Consider the following 17010-nt stretch of genomic DNA (forward strand, 5'->3'; position numbering starts at 1 on the left):
TGTAATTCCATTTTTGTTGTCATGGGACCCTGAAGATTTAGTAGCCTTATTAAGAGTTAAGTGTCATTTCACACAAGATAAAATAAAAAAGTGATGTGCATTATCATTCAACAGTAGCGCTTCTCGCTTCCCTCTATGACTTGCCTAGTGCATGGAGAACCACGCCTGACACGCACGTCTAGCAACTGCCCGCCGCAGTCTGTAGGCTCAGTGTATCTCTTGGAATCCATTTTTGAGCTGTAGGGTTTTTTTTGTTTTTTACATCGGTGTGTAAAAAGAAATGGCCCAGCAAAAAGCATGGGAAATCTCACTAAGTGTCTATTCCCCGACAAGCTGTTTGAGACGTGTCAGCCAGATCGGGGCAACACCAGGAGGAAGATGAGATTTTAGTGTCACCATAAGAGAAAAAGAGCCACAACAGCCCGGCACGAGCCAGAAATAAATAACACAAGAACAGTCTGGGACAATAAGCTTGAGACAAAACTGCAAAGCAGAAACATGCCTGACTGTACTCTGTAGTAACTATATCTGACAGCTCATTTAGGTATCAGTTCACATTAGAAAGCAATGTGGATAAAGTTTTCAGTCATTAGCTATATTTCCATCAACCTATTTTTATGCGCATTTTGGATTATCGCATAAAAAACGCTGGAAGGAAACGCCAAGATGCTAAATTCACATTTTTGGATGGAAACATAGCTATTATTTGGTTTACACTTTTTTATATAGTACTATGTTATGATGGGGGCTGGGCCAAGTCATGGGAATGGAGCGAGGCCGGTGGAGTAAATGCTGGGTCCACCAAAGATGTCCAGTACCCTCGCATGGCACCACGAATGAGAGACTCTGGTTGAGGACTTTCAATTTGTGTTTGTTTATTTTATAGTCTTTAAATGTTCGCAAGTTCCCTCCTCTTTCTTTCTTTACTACCAACTTTGCTACATACTAAAGTTGTAATTACAAATTGTTGAGTACAGAGTATAGTAAGTTGAGTACAGGTGTTTGTATTTACACTAGCATATCTGCTCAATAGTAATAAAACATTGCAATATTAAAAACATATAGCGTTGTGAGTAATATAAATTGATTAGATAATTAATCAAATTAATAACTGATTATTCTGACAAGTTGTTTCTTATAGTAGACCAGCGGTGTCAAACTCAGCTTCTAGAGGGACTAGCTTCAACCCTAATTAAACACACCGGATCCAGCTAATCATGTCCTTCAGGCTTATTTGAAAACTACATGGTTTGTGTGTTGGAGCAGGGTTGGAACTAAACTCTGCAGGGCTGCGGCCTCAAGGAACTGAGATTGACACCCCTGTACTAGGCTAATAGACAACAACAACTATGGATATATAATATAGTAAAATAAATGAATTAATTTACACACAAACTCTTACTGACCCCTAAATAAATAAATATATATATATATATATATATATATATATATATATATATATATATATATAATTACTTTAAATGAAATTTTATAATTAACTTAAATTGCCTGACAGTCCATTGGTTATGGAAATACTGGTTATTGCATTTATCTTTGGTTATGTGTGCCTTATTTGCTTATTTGGATCAAGCTTCAGGGTCCCATGACTCCACAGAAAACAATTCCGCTATTTGATGTTTAAATAGTACTTCATCTGACCTGCCACCAGGAGCAGTGAGGATCGGCACAGGTGACCTCTATGACATCACCAATCTGAGCATTCAGCGGCAGTCCGCCCAGAGGACTGGGAACCCCAAAATAGTCTCTGATTACCACCATTTTTGGCAAACCTGTAAAAACCAAATGTGACATAAAATCAAAACTGGCACTATTCCTAAAACATGTTCCTGGTCTAATTTTGTATGTTGCATTTGAACAAATAATTCCAAATAAAAGATTTTTGACCTACTTTACTTCTAAATAATTTTGTTTTTTCCTGACATCACCAAACCTCTTATATTTGAACTACTTGGCTCCATTTTGGTACTTGACAGCCAATATTTACAGTCAGCAATTTATTCCCAGTGGAAACAATCAAGTCCTAATTGAGAGGAGTTAAGCAAAATATCTATCCCAAATAAAAAATACAAATAAAGAAAAAAATAACTCTCAAACCAGCAATTAAGGAAAGTTTTACCCCATACACTTTTGATACATTTAATAACAACTATTCTTAGTGGCCTTTTACAAAGTTTATAAAAAATAATTTCACATCAAGCATTAGAACCACTGTTTTTGCTTCACTATAGCATTGTGCTGGAGCCCAATGGGTGTCCCTTCCAACCCAAAGCAAATGTACACTTTTCTCTTTCAGATAGGACAAATTAAGTGATGCACAGCAGCAATTGTTGTTTCCACAACCCCATCCACTTAATCAGAGGCAGTGACACAAACCAACGACAGAGAGAAAGAGATCATCTGAGGTTTCGTGCTCTAGCCTAAGTATACGATGGTTAATAAAGCTGGGGAACAACATAATCTCCCCCTGAAGCCTTAGACTGAGGCTGGGTGTTTCTTCTAGCATAAAACGGCTCCATCTAGTATCCAGTCTATAAATATGTTGTTTTTAATACTGCCAGGTGCCCGGGTCTTAAAGTAGACCATAAAATCTGTTATTTTACATGTATTTGAGAGGTTTATGTGGATATGTGCCTCTAGACTGAACTGCATGGTCCTCTGTTACTAAACTAATGTTCTTGCCTTTGCATTCATTTACTGTATAATAGCTTTGTGACCATTTTGCCTTTTGACATAATTAATATAGTTAATTAAAATATGGCAGTTATAGTGACTTTTACAATGATACGGCCATTTACAGCCAGGAACTGATTTTGTGACAGCCAAGGCATGTTTCTGGTAGTGATATACAGTATAGTGTGTGTATGTATGTCTATGAACTGTATACACTAACATTTAAAAGTATGGAGTAATATTCTTTTAATTATTTTGAAGTCTCTTATGATTTCCATGGATGCATTTATTTGATCAAAAATATATAAAAAATAAATAATTATTGTAAAATATTATTACAATCTAAATTAACTCTTTTTCTATTGTAATATATTTCAAAATATAATTAATTAATCTGATGGCAAAGCAGAATTTTCAGCAGGCATTACTCTAGTAATGGCACTACTCATTAGTCTTCAGTCTCACACGATCATCAGTAGTCTTCAGTGTCACATGATCATCAGTGTCAAAAAAATAATTCTAATGATTCACGGCTCAGGACCTCTTATAAACATATCCCAAAAGTTGTAATAAAATAAAAGGTAAATTTATTTTATTTAAATATTTTAAAAATAAATAAAATAAATAAATATTTATCAAATTTTATTTGTTGTGGGGAAGTTGTGGCCTAGTGGTTAGAGAGTTTGACTGCTAACCCTAAGGTTGTGGGTTCGAGTCTCGGGCCAGCAATACCATGACTGAGGTGCCCTTGAGTAAGGCACCAAACCCCAAACTGCTCCCTGGGCTCCGCAGCATAAATGGCTGGCCACTGCTCTGGGTGTGTGTTAGCTTCTGTGTGTGTGCACTTGGGATGGGTTAAATGCATAGCACGAATCATGTCACTTTCACTAAAATGACTGGTGGCAATGTTGTGATAAGAATCTCGAGTATCATCCATGACGTGAAGAGGCTATGTAGTGGTGGCCATTATGTGTAGAGGCTCTGGTGTAGGGACCAGGAGTGCTGAGTGTATTGGGCTTGAGATAACCAGACTAGCAATCCAAGATGGGCCAAGCTCCACAGCTGCCGGAGCTTGCCGGTGTAATCCAAAAATTCAGAGTGCCCCTCGAGGACCATCACGGATTAGTTTATTTAATAGAGAGTAGTCAGAACAGGCAGAGTCAAACAACAGCAAACAACATCCAGGGTGAGACAAAAGAGTAATCCAAGAACAGGCAATGGTCAGGGCAGGCCAAACAATCACAAAAGTCCCACTGAGGTAATCCACAATCAATTCATAGGCAGAGAGTATTATGGGAAATAGAGTCCAGTAAGGAAAGGGTGATGAAGACCTCTGGTGGCGATTGGGAGGAACAGTAGGGACCGGATTCAGGATAGCAAACAAGATTGATGTCCAGTGTGGCAGACCCACCACTGAAGTCAGGCGGCAGGCATCCAAGTGGTCTCAGCACTCTCAAGCCCGGCAACCTCAGAGGTTCAGCTACCCTTCTCTGCCCTTCCAGTCAATTGTGGTCACCATTTTCTGTGTCTGGGTTATACACACTTGTGAGGTGTTGTCCACTTCAGTCCATGAATCCACTCCAGAGCATGCTCTAGTCCATTAGTCTGCTCCAGAGCCCGCTCCAGTCCATGAATCAGCTCCAGAGCTTACTCAAGCATTAGAGCTCAGTTCTGTGTTGGTGTCAGCCTGTGAATTCCCTGCCTTTTCTGCCTCAACCACAGAGGTCACCCTTGAGCTCCCGGCCTGTCCTGTCATGGCCAGGGAGGCTGTCCCTGAACTCTATGCCTGTCCTGTCTTGGCTATGGAGACCATCTCAGACCTCTCAGCCTCTCCGGTAACGGCCATGAAGGACGTTTTTGAACTCTTAAGAGACTGTCCTGATAAAACCATGAAAGTCATTCCTGAACTTTCTGATTGTCATGCACAGCCACAGGGGCCGTTTCTAACCTCTTTGTGCTCGCTATTGCAGTTCCATCTGCTCCCCCTTGATGGCCCTCATATCCTCTGTGGTGGGTTCCAGTTCTGCCTGAGCCATCTTGGTGTTCCCCTGCGCCATCAGCTCTGCTGAAGTGGCCCTCAGCTTCATCAGCTCCACCCTGGTGGTCATCTGCTCCACCATGGGGATCTTTGGTCCAATCTGCTCTGCTGTGATGGTTATCTGCTCCACCGTGGGGATCTTCGGTTCCATCTGCTCTGCTATGGAGGTCATCTTCTCCACCGTGGGGAACTTCAGTCCTGTCTGCTCTGCTGTGGAGGTCATCTTCTCCACTGTGGGGACCTTCGGTCCCGTCTGCATCACTTACACTGTTCCGCCTCTGCTCCCCCTCCCTCATGGTCTTCTCTTGTTTAGGAGCATCTGGAAGCCACTACTTAAGAGGGGGACTATGTCACGATCACTAGCTGGAGTGCCCTTGATAACCACCAGAGGGCACTCCATCCCATACCTTTGTCACTCAGCCCAGACTCATCATACCTAATTGTTTTCACCTGTTGCTCATTACCTTTGCTTATATATGCTATGTCATCATAAAAATGTATGTCTTCATAAATTACCTAAACCGGTGCACACACACACATCAGTTTCCAAATGAAGTGAAGGAAGTGAAGTGAAGTGAAGTGACATTCAGCCAAGTATGGTGACCCATACTCACCCAAATGTACAACTATACTCCGTTTAAGCTGAGGTGTTCTGAACTGTGAACAATAATATGGTACAGTAGTGGCGATAACAGTGTAATATGACCACTACTGACTGTCGGACAGCACAGAGGAGGAGTTTTCCTGTCATTACAGCAAGATGAATTTACTCTGGCAGCTTTGACTGGTGCTAAGCAGCCCTTGCCTGAAGCTAACTAAAAGGATCACACATTATTTGACATCCCAGGTGTATTATGTGGTGTTCACCAGGAGCATCAAATTTGTGACAAAATTCTTAAATCATAACATACAAGTTCAGTACAGTCTCAAAGCAGATCTGTGGAAGACAAGTACAATGTTGTAGGAGAGAATGCTCCAATTAACATAGCCAAATGTGCCCGAACAGTTTTTTCGAAACATTAGAAAGAACTGTTTAAGTAATGAAGATAATAAAATGGCTTCAAATGTGAGCTTCTATCACTTCAGCTGTCAGCACACTTGAACTTATTTAAAACCAACACGTTAGTCAAAATACTCTGTTAAGTTAGGAATTTATCATTCAAATCATACAGCAATAAAATAAGCAAAGTGATTTTGTGCTGTTTCTATAATATATTGTTTTTTAACCACTTCTTGCCATCAACATGAAGACACCCCATCCAATCTCGACAGCATGTGAAAGTCTCTTCAGCACTTCAGGATTGTTATTTAGTCCCAGAAGACCAAAACCGAACAGCAGCAATTTTGAAAATCAGCGCTTGTTTAAGCTGAGCATGAAGTTTCACTATTCTGAAAATAAAATGATGTGGCAGTGTTTCTGAAGGAAAATGAGAAACTCTCCTGACTGTTTAGAAGTTATTTTTCTGAGAATGACAAAACACATAACAAGTTGGCACACAGTTGCCATCTAACTTTACTATGAAACCACTTTAATTGTTTTCTTACCAGAAACGTACTGTTTTGAGCTGATTGCTCATTTTATTTTTGGATGTGCATATACAGTATCATATGGTTTGTGACATGATTCTGAGAATCATTATGACTGGTGATACACAGAATATTATATGATGCAATTCAATGGAAAATTCTTAATGTGTTTTTTTTTTTCCCAACACTATAGTTTAAAATTGAGATAAATGTATTTCTTTAAGTTTCTCACCATTTTTGGCCTTCGTTAGTTCCTATTAAATAGTACTGTAGTGTGACAAATTAATTTGAAAGTAGTACAAATGCTGCATTAATAGTAGGGTTATAAAAGCGAGTGAATAATAATTGCTGTTTAAAGTAGTCTTAGATGGAGTATGTTGCACTGCACAACATTCCCAGAAGTATCTTAACTACCCAAATATTATTGCATGATAATGGATATAATCCTCAACCTCATCATCATTCTGATGATACACAGTTTGTTGTTATCATCTGGGACAGCCACATGGATCAGAATTCAAAGAATTACTCTCTGAGCTCCCGGCAATTGCCACTTGAATGAACCTCCTCATATAAACAACAATAAAATTAATGATGGGGACCAAAAGACCATGTATAACACAATAAATGTTTAAAATACAATATATAAAAGAGTTTTACACCAGTCTTGAGAACTTCACAGTCTAGATGCAGAAGCCTGCTGAAGAGAAAGATACCTACCTGGGTCGTCGTCTTTCCTAGGTGTTGTCTTTCTCTGTGAAATAAGAGAAGGGAGAGAATATCATTAACAGATTATCTGCAATATCAACACACTCAGCTATTATTATCTGTTTTCTTTTGAAACACTGGTAAAATATTTGTCAAAATGAATTTACACACTGACAACAATTCTGTTATTCTTATTTAAGACTGCATTCTGTCAGTAAAATTAGCAGAAATTTAAATGAAAATAAATCATACTTCGGACAGCATTATAAAATAATCATCCTCAATGGATTCTTCCAAATATCGGTAAAGAAAGATAATTTTACATTACAGTCTGGAAATGGCATGCATTATTTTTGAAGTGTACTGTATGGAAAAACTATTTAGATTTAGATGAACTTGTCTGTGGATTCACCTGTGCTTTTTGAACAGCAGCACCTGAAATTATGAGAGTAAAAGAAAATATGTAAAGACAGCAAAAAGGAAAAAAAGACCTCTCCAGCAAGTATATACAGTTGAATTAGTTGCCTTTTATCTAAAGAGCCACAATAAGGGAATATTCATACAGAGCAAACAATTTACACTTTTTATTATTTAATTTTTATTTATTTATTATGCTATTTTTGTTGTTGTTGCTTTGTATTTTTTGTTTTGTATATTAAGTTAAAAATAATATATATATATATATATATATATACTCATACTCACTCACTGGCCACTTTATAAGGTACACATGTTCAGTTGCTTGGTAACACAAATTGCTAATCAGCCAATCACATGGCAGCAACTCAATGCATTTAGGCATCTAGATGTGGTGAAGACAGCTGAAGTTCAAACCGAGCATCAGAATGGGGAAGAAAGGGGATTTAAGTGACTTTGAACGAGGAATGGTTGTTGGTTCCAGACGGGCTTGTCTCAACGGTTCAGGCTGGTGGTGGTGTTGTAATGGTGTGGGGGATTTTTCCTTGGCATACTTTGGGCCCCTTAGTACCAATTGAGTATTGTTTAAATGCCACGGCCTTCCTGAGTATTGTTGCTGACCATGTCCATCCCTTTATGACTACAGTGTACCCATCTTCTGATGGCTATTCCAGCAGGATAATGCACCATGTCACAAGCTCAAATCATCAGACTGGTTCCTTGAACATGACAATGAATTCACTTTACTCAAATGGCCTCCACAGTCAAGAGATCTCAATCCAGTAGAGCAGCTTTGGGATGTGGTGGAACGGAAGATTCACATCATGGATGTGCAGCCAACAAATCTGCAGCAACTGCATGATGCTGTCATGTCAATATGGACTAAAATCTCTGAGGAATGTTTCCAACACCTTGTTCAATCTATGCCACAAAGAATGAAAGCAGTTCTGAAGGCAAAAAGGGGTCCAACCTGGTACTAGCAAGGTGTACCTAATAAAGTGATCAGTGAGTGTGTGTGTATATATATATATATATATATATATATATATATAGATAGATAGATAGATAGATAGATATTCTTTTAATTTGAGCATCACAATTTTGGAGAAAAAAAAATGCAAGTGCATTGAAACATTTATGATATGTCTGAAAAGCCATGAATCTGACATGAAAAATAATCTGAAATCATCTGGGTGAAAATTCCAGGAATACATATAATTCTTTGAACAGTGAAACATGAAATGCCAACTTGGTTCATGCTGAGGCTCTTTATTGACCATTACCTGCCCTTCCACAGACTCCTAGTTTTCCAAGACAACCCTTATGAGCCCCATTTCCACATGTAGAACAAAGGTAGCCTTGGTTAAAAATTCCCCTGAAGAGCAGAAAGATCATGGATTGGGGTCATGGAGTCAATGCTGGCTTCATTCATTTGCATGCATAGATAGCTATTACAGATGTCGTGAAAGTGTTGTGGCTTTCAGTTTTTGCCATTTACAGTAGCTTTAAAGGGATAACTCACCCAAAAATTATAATTCTGACATCTTTGCAGATCTTTGCACCCTCACGTTGTTCCAAATTCATAAAACAATTGTTCAACTTCAAAACACAAATTAAGATTTTAATAACACCTAGGAGATTTCTGCACCTCCATTAAAAGTTCATATAAACAAAACTTTGACGATTTAGAAAAAAAACTGTATAAAGATATTGTAAAAGAAATCTGCAATGTAATGAATCTTACATTTAATCCAAGTCTTCTGAAGAGACATGACCACATTGTATGTCGAACAGATTCAATGTATGATTTTATTTACATAAAAACACTGATGGTTAGAGTTTAACTCCTAACCCTAAGGTTGTGGGTTTGAATCTCAAGCTTGCAATACCATGACTGGTGCTCTTGAGCAAGGCACTGAACCCCCAACTGCTCCCCGGGCGCTGCAGCATAAATGGCTGCCCACTGCTACGGGTGTGTGTTCACGGTGTGTGTGTGTGTTTACTGCTGTGTGTGTGCACTTTGGATGGGTTAAATGCAGAGCACAAATTATGATTATGGGTCACCATACTTGGCTGTATGTCACATCACTTTCACTTTCAACCAAACAACTCATGAAATACAGTAGAACATACAGACGTTCAACCCTACCTGCTTGACAGGCATATAAAGTGATCATGTCTCAACAGAATACTTGGATTAAATCTTTCAATTCATGTAGATTACTTTTTACAATCTCTGAATTACCAAAATTTTGGTTGCTTGGACTGCCAGTAAAGGGACAGAAATCTTACATGTTTAATTCAAAATATCTTAATTAGTGTTTTGAAGATGAACATAATGGGTTTGGAACAACATGAGAGTTAGTTAATGATGACTTTTGTGTGAACTATCCTTTCAAAGTTGGCATGAAATGAAATATCTAAATTCTGTTTTCTAAATGCATATTGTGGATGTTTTTGTTAATAATTCATACATGCATGAAAACAGAGACTTCTTCTAAACTTTAAGGCTACCAACATGCTAGTCTAAACCTTAGTTTGACAAACGCATATTTTAGATTATTTATACACATTTATACACACTCTGACAAAATTGGAGCAAAATGTATTTTTCAAAAAACTTTTGTCTAAGAAAGTCGGATTGTGAAGGCACATAAAACAGGATAGAAAACTGATTTCATAGGGTTTTTAAACACCATATTAATGATCTGACTGGTTAATATCAGTTAATATTGACTAACTTATTCCAGCACACAAAAGGTCTCAGAAGTAAAAAGGCAGCTCACCTGAGAAGCATATGACAGGAGCTGCAGCTGGTGGCCCTCTCAAAAGTGTGCATCCTGAAGTGGTGAGAGTTAAATGTGGCATTCTCGGGCCGAATATTAGATCTGAAATGGAAAATCGGAAATATTGTAAAACAACGGTGCAAAGTTGGCTGACTGCAAAAAAAAGCATAAGACAAACTAGCTGTGTGAGTTAAACTGCATGTTTAAGAGGCCAGAGTGAATGGGGCCAACCGTTGGTGAATGTTGAGGACCAGACCTTCCGATTCCAGGCACGAATCAGAGCAGTGGGGAAGCTCTTTACCCAAATGACTCTAAGATTGGTTCTTGCATCAAGAGTGCTGTGTGCATGCGGCAGGTGTAATTTGTTGTTTGAATGCACCCTTCACATCATCACGCAGTCAACCACACCAAGTAACCAAGAAATACATTTTTAAAGGGTGGCATATACATCAAGCGGGAGAGGAAACATCATTACTGATTTCATTACAGGAGCAGTGTATCCTCTTTAACCTATACAACTTCCAAATCAGAACTCTCGTTAGTTTTCCTCTCCATCTCTCGTTTCATTTCTTTCAGTGTAAATACATGTGCTGTCAAATCTCAACAGCATCCCAGGCACAGGATGTCCCCACATACTAGAACCAAGTAAGCTGCTTGACATCAAATGACATCGTTATAAAAATTGTGAATGCCTTATTGAATATAAGACGATGTGTGAAAACATTTCCTCTCTCTAACTTAAAAAAAAACAAAAAAAAAGATTCCTATTGTCGTGCACTATTCTGGAATTTGCATTGACCAAAGTTCCAGGAAGCTTTTAAATGCGGTGTGAAAGGCCTCGTCAAATTTTCACATTTAAAGCTCAGTGGAGAGAAAGAAAGATTATTACTCAACTGACTTAAATTTATACTGTTATGCCTTCCAAAACCTTTTTTCTTCTTCTTCTTTTTTTTCACAGAAAAGAGCTAAACAAAATTTCTCCTTTTCAATTCCACTGAACAAAGAAAGTCATTCATAAGGGACGACATGAGGGTGGCGACAAAACTGTGATTTGCGGTTTCAAACTCACATGGCCATCTCAAACTGGTCCAGCCATTTCTTCTTCAAATCTTTTGTCTTGAACAGGAACTCAAATCCACTCTGCCCCTGCTGGTGAGTGAGGTAGAACCCATAGCACCACTGCCAGAGGACAAGACAAATAGTGAAATAACTGCTTAGAAACACTAATTAGATATAAATGTAAAGATGTAACTTTAAAGGGAAAAAAATGAAAACATTTCTGTATAGGAATATTAAGGGGTTATGGTTTCGGTTTAAAGCTGTGATGGGTGATGGCAGTGAGCGTTGGTACTGTAGGTAAGGGAAAAGGGGGCTCCTTTTATTTTACAAAGCAATAGACAGCCAGCGGCAACCACCTAGGAGTTGACATATTCATCACTATTACCATTCAGTGTGTATGCAAAAATGTGTGTGCTCATGTGTAATTTTGTGAGGTATTGCATTTATGCACACTACTGAAGGCTATTTAACAGCATCTCACCCTAGTCGCTAACCAGTCCAGTGTGTTATTGTTAAAAGCTAAAACTATTAAACATTTTTTTTCGTAATTGAAATAAAGTAGGTCTGCAGTATAACCAACAATCAAACCACAGATTGTGTCATCAATATTACTATTACAAACAAACTTTTTTTTCCTCCAGAATTATAGTTTTGAGCATTAAATACTTTGAAGATGTTTATAAAAGTTTTGTAATGATGGTTGTCATGAAATTTCACTATATTCTTACAGATTTTTAATGTGTCAAAGTCTGTTGTGCATGTGTTTTGGAGACAGTTTGCAGCTGTGTACAGGTCTTGTCAAAGACGTGAAGGAATAAGATCTATCAGTGTATTAAGTGTGTGTATGGGTCCTGAGGAAGGGCAGAAAGGCACTTCAAACAAAAAAAGCCAGCGGGGCTGTGCCTGGCCAAGGTCTCCTTGAGACAGATTTCACCAGACCATCTGTTCAGAAGAAACCTTCCTTTTGGTGAAAGGCATAAAAGAGAAAAAAATATCAAAAGTTTAAAGACATATCCGCATTATTTTTACATCTATATCACTTCTGCCAAGCCCAAAAAGAACATCAGAAACCAAAGGTAACCTGAGGTTGAGTTGTCCACCTTTACAAACTGAAAAACACATCAAATTAAGTCAACCGTTCTACAACTGCTATACACTGTATGCTTATCATGGCCACTTCTGATTCCCATGACTTGGAATACACTGCACAATGAACACAGACTTTAGACTGTTTCTTGTCTTTCCACTGCGGCTGGTTCAGCATGCAGAATTTGACTTGACATGCTGCAGCAATCCGTCACCATCTATCAACCCTCATACAGAGCAGTAAAATCTGTCTGCCACAGTCTTCTTCACAGGCTCTCCATCCTGATCTTAGTTACACTCAGCATTACAGACTAAGGGACAGACTGACTTTTTTTTAAGGCCTGGCTGTTAATAATCTCTGGCTGTTGAATGACGAAGGACTACTATGTTGACTCACAGCTTATTCACACATACACACACACACACACACACACACACACACAGACTATACTGGACTATACTCAAATCCGCCGCAAACTGTATGGGCGCCGCCATCTTGCCTGCCACCATTACTGCTTGCCTGCGAAGTGTGACGGTGTGACACTTGCCAGTGCCCTCTAATGACATTTCAATGAAAGCGGATCCTGCAAATTAAAGAAAATGCCTGGTGAAAGGGAACATTGGGTAGATGATGTCAGGCAGTGGCCAAAACTTACTGATAAAGGTAATTTATTTACAACATAATGTAAAAATATGTAATGTAATTAAGAACTGTATTAATTGATGACAACAATAAAACCGAACGCTGTCATTAACAGCAGTGTTGCTAATATGTTCACAAGCTTCACAAGTTTCAAATAGCTATTAGGCCTTCCTTAAAAATATTCTTGTTTGCCAAGAACCCGACCGACCGAATTAATAATTTTTTCCCCTTTTAGTCCGACCGACTTGCCGATTGTAATTGCGTTAAGACCAACAGATTTTTTTTAACTCTTCAAACAACTAATACAAATGCAATAAAATGTGAGACACATGCAATTGACGCTTTTCACACGCTCTTACGCCACACATCCCTTTTCTCACGCACAGAAAAATCGCGAAGCAAAGAGGACACGGAGACCGACAGACCAGACAGAGCAGGTTACTTATGATAAAAGAAAAAAAAACTCAGCTCTCAGATTCTGTCAATTTTATTACGAAATTCAAACAATAAATTACCAGGAACCAGGAACTCTTGTGTAATCCGTATGGCTGTAAACATGGGCAGTCAATGTGCAACAAAGGTTTGTGAATTTCACAAACGGTTTTATTCCAGGCCTGTAGTTTTGTGCTGTTGTTAAACAGCCAACCACACAACACACTCTTCCCGGCATCACTGGACAGCATACGTACTAAAAAAACTAAATAAAAATATCTTTTCGTACAGCTTGAGCTAACACCTGCTACAGCCGCCTACGGGACCAACACTCTACTACTGCTACTTCCTTAGCAGCAAGGCACGCAGTAATGGCGGCGCTGCTTTACTTCCGTGTTTCGCCGGATTTGCCTATGAATCGCATTTATTTAGAACCAAGAACCAAGAGAAAACATTCCCGTCTACAGCCGCGAGAGGGCTGCTCAGTTCTCCTGTAGACTCTCCCTGAAAACATAGAGCGCCCTCTCGCGGCTGTAGATGCTAATGTTTTCTCTTGGTTCTTGGTTCTAAATAAATGCGACTTACAGTCAGTGCGACTTACATATGTTTTTTTTCCTCGTCATAATGTATTTTTGGACTGATGCGACTTATACTTAGGTGCGACTTATAGTGCGAAAAATATAATACAAAGAGTAAGAAAATATCTTCCATTCATTGTAATTAACACCATGAAGTGCAATAAACATTATATGACATCAAGGTTTCCAAACAGAGGTTCGTAAAGGAACTGCAGGGGGTTTTGCTAACAATGAATTAAATCATGAAAATGTAAAATTAAAATAAATCATTTAAAAATAACAAGCAAAATAAAACACTTAATAAAAAAAGATTCAATATTTTATGTTTACATGTATGCCATCATGTGACCATTAACCAATGTCAGAGAACCATGAACATGCAAATGCAATTCGTAATTATTAAAATATCAGGGGTACTTCATGTACAGTAAATATATTAGGTGAAAAGTTTGCATGACAAAAAGATAGGGAATGTCTGCATTACAAGTAAATAAGTACCCAGCAAACGTCGGTCCGACACGTCCCGTCATGGTTGAAAAATAGTTCCAAAATGAAAGTTGAACCGACGTCTTTGACGTCTTCTGGACGTGAACTGCACGTCTTTTCTGCACGTCCCTGGACGTCTAATGTGTCATGTGTCGTCTTCTGGACGTCTAAATGCTTCGATTTCTAGACGTCGATGTCTTCTGGATTTTTAAATGCGTTGCTGCATAGTTTAAGTGTATGTATATATAAGCCTGCATATAAAATAATCACACACCCATTGTGTAACATCGTGAAAGGCAATCAATTATGTATTGAGGTTTAACACATCTTGACAAAAGTTCAAGAGCGGTCCAGTCAGACATGAACGTCCATAAAACGTCTTAATCAAGAGTACATCACAAACAATAACACATTATTTGTGGACATATGCAAAAAAAAAAGCATGTTCTGATGTAGCACATTTTATTGTTTTTGAACAGTTTAGCATCTGTTAACCAAACTAAAATACCAATTACAAAATACTGAATTATTATATAAAGGGAAAATTCTGTCATTTACTCACCCTCATGTTTCAAAACTATACCTTTCTATGTTCTGACGATATTGTTTTCATGTTTGCTTTACTGGGACAATGACAAATAAGAATCTTCAAGATGATAATCTATTTAAAAAATTAGTTTTTCAATGTAATCTTTGTATCCATTTTGGATTTCTGAAATAAGTTTACAGGCCTACCATTTTCGTCAGAAATATGATTTAATGAGGTTCATCTCTGAATAAAAAGTGCTGAAATACTCAATCTTGAAGTCCATTATTATTGTCAAAAATTTCTATTTTTGCAGTGTTTGTTTTTTAATGTTTTTGATATATAATATAAATCAATATTAATAGCATTTATTTTTAAATACTTTAATCATATAATATTAAGAATATTATTAATACTTGAACGTGGCATAAACACCTTGCAGGAGTCACTGTTGTCATGTGACAAGAAAATCATAAAACATAAGACCCTCATCATAAAATGTTTGAAATCATTGCTATTTATAAAATCAAAGTGGTGTAAGTGATTTTAAACTGTATAGAAACGACATTAATTCAAATATTACATTTCTGAGAATGCGTTCACGTGTTTTCTACTAGAATGTTAAAAGATGGTTTCTTTTTATCATGTCTTTATTAATCTTGTCATTGACTTACACAGTTGTCTTATAAACACAAAGATATTTGGAAGAATGTTTGTAACCAAGCAGATCTCACAACCCATTAACTGCCACTGTAGGAAAAATGATTATGATCATAACATGAGGGTGAGAAAATTATGACTTTTCAATTTTGGGTGAACTATCCCTTAAGCACACTACAGTTGTTTGGCTCATTTCTTGTAACCTCCACCCCCATCTCTTCCTGGAGCGAGCTTCAGGTGTTCTGCCATTGCTGCATCCCATTCAGATCCATTGCTCCACCTCTTCACAGTATCTGAAGGAAGAGAATACATTTCTTTTTAAAATAAATAAAATAATATTATTATTAATAAATAAATTATTTTCAAAATATCTTTATGGTCTACAGCTAAAAAAAAAAACCTTGGACCAAGATGAATGAATCATGAATGAAACATTAGAAAAAAGGTAATCAACATGCATTAGATTTTATTTTTATTGTACAAAAGGTGTTATGCTTTAATGCGATGCCCTTGAGAAACACTCACAGTGTAACTGTGAGAAAGTGAACAGGACATTTCTGATAAGACAGGAGGGCTGTGATGTCCCCTGAATAATTTATTAAAGCGTACCAATAAAAATTACATCAATATAAGTAACTTTTAGCCTTCTAACGTTAGCTAATTTTAGCCATACTCAGTGAATTTCAGTTGACAATGTAGGCATCATTTCTCTTGGTTCCTTTGTGTCAAACAAGTAAAACCCAAGCACGTTAATCAAATAATACAAAATGTACTTACCCAACAGTAGATTTTATATTATATATCGATACATCTCCCTCCAAGAGTCCTCTCCTCTCCTCGTGGTTGCCTGCCCTGCTCAATGTTCCGGAACTTCTGGAAGAAAGCGAGATCTCGCGAGATAACCTATCCTATCGTGGGATTTATGTAATATCACGAAATATATTAGTATGTTTTGTGTCTACATCTTGACAGCACCGTTTTGGCAATTACATCCAACTCAGACCGAAATTGTGAACGGGTATATATCTGTTTTACATGTATATGCATAGATTCCATAAAAATAATAACAACAAATACATAAAACAGGTTGAAATAATGACTAAATTGCAGCATTGCTTTGCAATCACTTAACCACACTGGGCAGTTTGTGATTATAATTTATTTAAACAAGATAAAGTAAATATATTTACTTTGTATATATATTTTTTTTCCTGCTAGTCTTGCTTGGACATCTTTTCACGAACCATGACGAGACGTGTAAAAGACGTCAATGGACGTCTATTCACAACCTATTTAAAACATCTTAAAAACTACTTGGTGCACTTTAGTTAATTATTGCAGTATTAATCAAGGTGTAAGCACAGCTTTTGCAT

General features: G+C 37.6%; 1 protein-coding gene across 2 annotated transcripts in view; it reads right to left on the minus strand.

Moving 5' to 3' along the window:
- Positions 1–17010, minus strand: part of LOC132155078 (guanine nucleotide exchange factor VAV3-like) — a 56651-nt gene that overhangs the window by 19094 nt on the left and 20547 nt on the right. For both annotated transcript variants that reach the window (XM_059563859.1, XM_059563858.1), the window contains exons 15-20: positions 11237–11346; positions 10168–10269; positions 8665–8756; positions 7377–7399; positions 6977–7010; positions 1660–1790 (exon numbers count right to left, since the gene is read on the minus strand). In XM_059563859.1, the coding sequence (XP_059419842.1) occupies positions 1660–1790; positions 6977–7010; positions 7377–7399; positions 8665–8756; positions 10168–10269; positions 11237–11346 (492 nt within the window). The remainder of the gene's footprint in view (positions 1–1659; positions 1791–6976; positions 7011–7376; positions 7400–8664; positions 8757–10167; positions 10270–11236; positions 11347–17010) is intronic.

The sequence above is a fragment of the Carassius carassius genome, chromosome 12 (genome assembly GCF_963082965.1).
Source record: "Carassius carassius chromosome 12, fCarCar2.1, whole genome shotgun sequence".
NCBI lineage: Eukaryota > Metazoa > Chordata > Actinopteri > Cypriniformes > Cyprinidae > Carassius > Carassius carassius.